The following is a 7,489-nucleotide window of genomic DNA, read 5'->3' on the forward strand; positions in this document are numbered from 1 at the left end:
TTGAACCGGTTTTCTAAGAAAAAATATTTTTTTAAAAAAGAATTATTTTTTTAAGCTTGATCCGTCATTTTTTACCAAAATTGTTCGGCCGGTCCAACCGGTTCGATCGGTTGAACAGGTGAACCGGTAGGCTATCCGGTTCGGTGTCCGGTCCGGTTATGAAAACATTGGTTATAACCTAAAAAAATTGCGCACTTTAATTAACCAAATACTTATTATATGCATCAAGTTGTCAAAAGGAAACCAAAACCCTAAAAGCTTATGACTTTAATTCTTTTTCCTTGAATAATCACTACCAACCCTAATTGTCAAACCTACTATAAATATGGGGTCTTCACAAATTATTTTTCCACAAACAAACTAGAGACTAAAAGAGAGAAGACTTACAAATAAAGGCAAAGAATTGAAACTGAAGAAAGATGGGAAGAGCACCTTGTTGTGACAAAGCAAATGTGAAGAAGGGACCATGGTCTCCAGAAGAAGATGCTAAACTCAAAGATTACATCGAAAAATACGGTACTGGCGGCAACTGGATAGCTCTTCCTCAAAAGATCGGTATGCAAGTTCTTTCGTTGACCACAATAGCTGCCCGCTTTGACACGCTTATTTAGGATTTATAACCTAACAATTGTTGATTGTATGAAGGTATCAAGAGATGCGGAAAAAGTTGCAGACTCAGGTGGTTGAATTACCTAAGACCTGATATTAAACACGGAGGATTCTCCGAAGAAGAAGACAACATCATCTGCAGCCTATATATTAGTATTGGTAGCAGGTAATATTATCACATGTTTGTTTGTCCTTTGCAATTGTCTATGGTGCTTTTGTTCATAGAATATAGCCTGTGTTAGAACATGCTCAAATTTTCTTGTTGATTGATGCATCACCCCACCTTTTTGTTACGATATCATGTATATATCTATATAGACTAAATTATGTCTATTGTCTCTAAAATTTAATAGGTGGTCTATAATTGCTGCTCAACTTCCTGGAAGAACCGATAATGACATAAAGAACTATTGGAACACAAGACTGAAGAAGAAATTGCTCGGAAGGCGCAAACAGACTCAAGCTAGTCGGTTAACCGGCTCAACGGAGGAGATCAAGGATGGGAATGGAATGGAAACCCTAAGTAATTCTGCCTTTGAAAGACTCCAACTTCACATGCAACTTCAAAGCCTTCAAAACCCTGATATCTCTCACTCTACTAACATGTCCTTGTGGCCTTGCAAGTTGAATCCAACCCAAGAAAAGTTTATGCAAAGTTTACAACTTCTAAATGAATCATCAAACCCTCTAATAATGCAACATGTTTTAAATGATGGACCTCAAAAAGTTGATCTTTTTGGATCATCTAGTAACCACATTCCGCAAGTGTATTCTCCACCGAGTAATATGTTGGTTAATCAAATGGATGATTCCATCAATGGATCCGGATACGTTGGTTCATCAACATATGTAACCAGTCCAGATTACGTAAAACCGACCAACATGGAATTTCAGCAGTATTTGGCATTTAAGGCTGAAATCGACGAATTTTTGAGCAACAAAAGAGCTAATTCCATATCAGTGGATCAGGCACAGGTAAATGAGTTTGGGTTTTTTAATGACATGGATGACAGCAAGGACATGATGACTTGGTGGTCTAATGAGTTTGAATCGAATTCGGTTTCTTCAAACTCATGGGATTCAAATAGTGTGATTCATCAACAACAACTAGATATGAAGTACTAGAATTAGTACTAGAACTGGTCTTGGCTAATATGTTTAATTTATATTTTTATCATCATGATAAAGCGGAGGCTACTGAGGTAATGATATGTAAATATATGTAATAATGTTGTCTTTCTAGGTGTTCTAATCACTCTATACATAACGTACGTACTCCTTTGCAATTGTTTTACATATATTTCTCTATATATAAACTTCATTTTTAAATCTTTAGTAGGCAGTTTGTGAATTGTGTTGCTAATAATTACATACTTCTTCATCTTTCATGGAGTTACAAAAAATTCATATACAATTCACTTTTTTCATAAATTAAGTTTACTTACTCTTTAGTATTAGTTTACTTACTCTTTAGTATTATGTCTAACCATCTCGAGTAATATTAGGACTCGTACGCCCGCAATTTAGCTTCTGCCGCAATCTGTCTGAGACGTTTAGACGTGTGCACAGTTTGGTTTTTGAGTTTTTAAAAACCATTAAGTTTTGGTTTTTTAGGTTTGTGTTTAGTTCAGTTTGGTTTGGTTTTTCGGTTTTGCCATTTGTGCTTGAAACTTTTGGGCCGAAAAACAAAATTGGCCAAAAATAATAAATTTTTGCTTAAATAGTAACTTTGTTAATTAATTAATAATTTATTAACTATTATACATTTGAGCTTAAATATTTGAGTTTGAGTATTTATTAAATCCTAGTAAATTTCTTATAACTCAATAACAAAAAACAAAAATTTATAAATTCAGTTCGGTTTATTCGATTTTGTTCGGTTTCATCACATAAATAACTTCCAAAAAAATATAACTGGATGAAAGAGGAGCTGCAGAATTTGATGATCGTATATTTTGAACCCATCTTTTTTGGGCTATTGTGACATAACGGTTAAAGTACAATGGAAGTCCTGTAAAAGATGTAATGTTGGAGAATTTACCTCTTTCTGAACACGTTGCTTTTAACGTACAAGTCCATTAGCCGTCTCAAGCACGTACAACTGAAAATATTGCGGTCTGAAGTAGGAAGACTTCATTATAAGAAACTTTATTATTGAATTAGATATGATAGAGAGAAAAGGACGTTTTCTTGATTAATTTGAATAGTAATACAAGACTTCACTTTATACAGATTGAGAGCCACTAATCAAGCCTTAAACACAGGTTAGAATGTTTGGAAGTTTGATTAGGGTTGTCACTTTTAATGGAAACCTTATCCGAGAAAACCCGTACACAAAAGACCCGAGCCCGAGAAAACACTTATTCGAACCGAAGAAGTTCAGGTTGGTTCTTGGGTTGATTTCTGGGTTGGGTCAACCCGAAAAATCCAAACAAACTTTCAGTTTTAAAACAACATTTATTTTTAAGCCTTAGCTGCAAAGATTATTAGAATTTGACCCAGATCTGTTGTTCCGATTCCACATATTATGGATCGACTATTTATTGTTTATTTATGTTTTCGATTTATGATCAAACACCCTAATCACGACACATTGAAAGCGATATTATTGTTGTTCTTTTTTTTTTACTCTATTTGGGATTGTTTTATCTGGTTGGGTTGGTTTATCATCTCGTTATTTATGTCACAAGTGAAGAAGAATATACTGTTTAAATTATAGTCTTGTACTTTTTTATTTTTAGGATACTTGAAACCCGATTAACCCAACCCGAATTACCTGATCCTAAAATGACTCGGAGAGATTTGGGTTAAGTTTCGGGTCTGGATAAAAACTTTGAAACCCAAAGAACCCGACCCGAAAAGCACCTGTTTGACAATCAAATAGGTGGTCTATATATCATTTTTTTAATAGGGGTAGGCTAAGCTCAATCATTTTTTTATTGACACATGTAGCGATGAAACTTAAAAATTGTGCTATAAACATGAGATATCAAGTAGTTAAACGAGTCATATTCGTGTTTGATACTCGTGTTAAGTGCGTTGTATATAACTTGTTAAACACGATAGGACCTGTTTTGACAGCCCTAAATATATCACAACATATATGTTTTCTTTCTATAAGCCCCTCAACTTGGAGCATAAAGATTATGAATGGTCGTGAACTAAGATATGAAGGTTCTGAGATCCCAACGGCTTCGTCAGAATGTCGACAATATGCGTCTTCGTATCGTTATATAGGTCGTATGTCTTGTGACTAGCTCAACACGTTCTCGAATGAAGGGACAATCCATCTTAACGTGTTTAGTCATTTCGTGAAAAAACGAGGTTATTAGCTATATACCGGGCTGTTTGATTGTCACAAAACAATCGTGTTGGGCTAGTAGGTGGGATTTTGAGTAATTTCAGAAGCCATCTCATCCATAAAACTTCACTTACCACATTTTCCATTGCTTGATATTTTTCTTCGATCTGGAGACAACATATTACTTCTTGGGCTTTTATGATATGGCATCTCCTCCTAAAAACAATAATTAGGCAACTGGTTCTAGATCTTCTTCGTAGTAAGCGGTGATTGTGGTGCCTATTTTTTGAGAATAATAATCTCTTTCCACGTGGTGGTTTTTAGGCATCGAATCACTCTGTTTGTGAGTCGCAAGAATACATGGTTTTCAATATGATTATGTTCATATTTAAGGTTGTTTTGTTTTTTTTATGCTAGATATGTTTAGAATATGTTAATGTTTCATAATATTAACTATTTCAGGTTATGAAGGAAAGATTCCAAAGGTAAAATTATGCTTAAAATGAAGATTAGAAGGAGGCAAAAATGTGGAGTTGCATGGTTCGTACACATATGAAGTTCGCGGATCGTACCCGAATAAGATACTTCTTGAAGAACAAGTTATGTAGGTGGGCCCCCAATGGACCGGTACGACCTATGTACCAAAAGTCTTATATGGACATTGTAGGGTCTCAAACCCTAAAAATGAATATTTAAGTGATTGGCCGATGACCTAAACAGAGGAGACGTTCCAGGAGCCTCTGTGATGGTTGGAGACGATAACTGAAGGCCACAATCAACCAAGGACTCATAGATCAAAGAGAGGAGGTTAGGGATTTTAGAACTAATCATACAACGTGTCTAGATCTTTACTTTTCAAGTAACCTATACCTTATATTTATGTTTTCTATGTGTTTGATGTTCATGAATATTAGTATGGTCATTTAATCGTCTTTAACCAGTTAGATGGTGATGAATCTTAGTTAATGTGAATAGATATTTTGATGTGATTATGTGATTACATATATAGTTGGTTTCTATGAACTTATGATGTATATGATTGAATGTTTTATATTGATTGTTTGATGTGTTTATGTGGTTTGTGTACCTCTTTCATTGAAGCTATGCTAGTTATATCAGATTCATTTTAACTTTTGGCTATATATCGATCATTAACTTAGGGCTTGAAACCTAGTAAGTAAAAGATAAACATATTAGATAATTGGTAAAACGTGTGAGCTACTTATGGGAAAGATCTGAATAAAAGGATTTAGAAATTACTAGTTAGGATATGCTAATAACTAACTGTTTTAGGCTATAATTTGCTTGCTATCCGGTCGTAAGATTAGGAATCATAGATCACTAATACATGAGGTTATGCAACATTTGTTAATTTTCAAACCTGAAACCCGACCCATTTAAAATGTTCGATGTAATTCGGACCTTCAATTATTATTAAAGACGGTTTATTTATTGAATATTTATGATCATTATCTTGCTTATGATTGTAATGATGTTTTATTAATATTGTTATCTCAAGCATTAAATTTGAGTCAAGATCAATTCGGTTCATTTAGTTTTGATTACATTTCAGTTATTATTCTTTTACTAAATATGATTAATTTCATATTTTAATGACATTCAATTATATGTATTTATTTTGACCAATTTCATTACTTTCCCCATGAGTTTCGCCTTTTGACTTGGTTTTGAAGATCTTTAGTTCACCTAGACTATATTCAAAAGTATAAAATCTTTACCTTTCATCAATTTTTGGTCAAACCATTTAATTTCATCATTAACTCTTGCTTAAGACTTGCCACTTGACCATTAATTTAATTCATTTAACCTTGTTTTTAATTATTCTTGGCTGATGTGCAATGAAATACACACATCTTCGTGCTTGTTATGTCATGCTTTTCATTGTGTTTTGACGTTTGTTTATCCGTTTTCAACGGTGTTTACATACTTATGTTTGATGTAGGATCATACGTGAAGAGAGCATGGAAATCAAGCCCTAAAGTGACGGTTTTCGTTCACCAAGGATTGGATCGAAGATGGAGCACACATGCATATTTAAACAAGTAAAATAATCGAAAAACGAAGACCCAAGGACCAGGCCGTGCTATGTGACTAGGTTAGGCCATCTAGGTCGTGCATGGCAGCATCACTCACCAGCTCAGCTGCCCAAAATCCCTCTAGCCCGTCTATTGTGTCTTTATGTGGGCCTGGTCCGACCGGTTTTGATCATGTTGGCTTGTTTATTAAGTTTAACTCATCTATTTAAGAAGATTGAACCCTAGGTCGAAAAATTCATCATTCTAGCAGTCATAGACCTGTTCCAGACGAAATACCAAGAAGGAGGAGCCGCTGGTTTCAAGTTTCATCACCCTGTTGTCGGTTTTGAGTATTTTAACGATTGTGAATTCGCTTTTTAGTTTTAGACATTCAAACAAGTTATAATCAGATTCTAATGAACATGTTTATCATATGTATATATTTTATTTGATGTTCTTTCATTATTCTTGGCTAAATTTGTTTGAATCACCTAGGTTTGATGTTCAACAGTTTAAATTAACTAGTTTAGGGTGTTTAACGTGTGGTTGAATTTTTCTTTTGTAAAGATCTTATTTTGTGATATTATTCCGTTTTTACCTTCTGCCATAGATGTACCTGCAACATCATGAAAATTTCGTATCGAAAATACCAAATATTCAAACTGCAAGGACCATATTTGAATATCTGTTTTCACCTCGAAATCATGCCACCGACCTGACGACCTCCGCCTCGAAATCCGTGCCCTAACCGATGTTACCTCGAAATACGTGCCACCCCGAGACGACCCAACACCCACCTCGAAGTGCTTGCCGACAAAGATCGAAGACCGGCGTACATCGATTTACGTGCAAGGAAGTATTGATCAAAAATTTCTCGAGAAACGTGAAAGCGTTGAGGTGCTGCTTAAGAAGTGTAGGAAATATAAGCCAACCAAGGTAGGGGTAATGCCCGAATAAAATATTAACATAATATTAAAAGACTTAGACCCTAGTCGAGGGTATACTCGATACCTCGAGAATAAACAAAAGAAAATATAATAAAGAAAATATAAATAAGAAATATGAATGTAAAGTAATTCATTGTTATTAATATTATTTAAGTTTATTATTTAATAATATGTAAGGAAATAACATATACATTTCTTCGAGAAGAAGAAACATAGTGTTTAGAAAAGTAAACAAGTAAAACTGAAATGTTAGGACTGATATTTTCCCTGCCGAGGATATGTTATCCTTGAAGATGTGTCTGGATCAGTTATCCTCCTGAAGAGTTCCAGAGCCGTGTCAAGGATTGAGGATCCTCATAGGTTGGTATTATTGACAATTGTTTCACGTGTGTAGGTTATTGTTCAACAGGAGTAACGGCTTTGTGACTTGGTCTACCTTAATTTTCGCTACTGGAAATTACCAGCACGTGGTTAATGAACGTTGGAGGAATGGTGGAATAGTGAAGGATAGTTAGGACTTTTTGTTGAATGTATTTTCTTTATAATTATCGAGATATGATCGATTAGGTCTCACTTGTACTCTCACACACACTAGT

The 7,489-nt window shown here is 34.6% G+C and overlaps 1 protein-coding gene across 1 annotated transcript; it reads left to right on the forward strand.

The window, feature by feature from the left end:
* The first annotated feature begins 219 nt into the window (after positions 1-219).
* LOC143552448 (transcription factor MYB36-like) lies at positions 220-1,853 on the forward strand. Its single transcript, XM_077042665.1, has 3 exons — positions 220-555; positions 646-775; positions 963-1,853. Exons 1-3 carry the CDS (start codon positions 420-422, stop codon positions 1,732-1,734), a joined length of 1,038 nt encoding a protein of 345 aa, XP_076898780.1. The 5' UTR covers positions 220-419; the 3' UTR covers positions 1,735-1,853.
* Positions 1,854-7,489: the final 5,636 nt, after the last annotated feature.

Source organism: Bidens hawaiensis, unplaced genomic scaffold (assembly GCF_021521415.1).
Source record: "Bidens hawaiensis isolate Kalapana, Puna unplaced genomic scaffold, B.hawaiensis_p1.1 tig00016882_1, whole genome shotgun sequence".
Classification (NCBI taxonomy): Eukaryota; Viridiplantae; Streptophyta; class Magnoliopsida; order Asterales; family Asteraceae; genus Bidens; species Bidens hawaiensis.

What these genes read in the sequence shown, in the direction of transcription:
- LOC143552448 (XM_077042665.1), top strand. Translation starts at nt 420, where the DNA reads ATGGGAAGAGCACCTTGTTGTGACAAAGCAAATGTGAAGAAGGGACCA. An exon ending in AGCTCTTCCTCAAAAGATCG is followed by an intron (nt 556 to 645) that starts GTATGCAAGTTC and finishes GATTGTATGAAG; the next exon opens with GTATCAAGAGATGCGGAAAA. An exon ending in TATATTAGTATTGGTAGCAG is followed by an intron (nt 776 to 962) that starts GTAATATTATCA and finishes AAAATTTAATAG; the next exon opens with GTGGTCTATAATTGCTGCTC.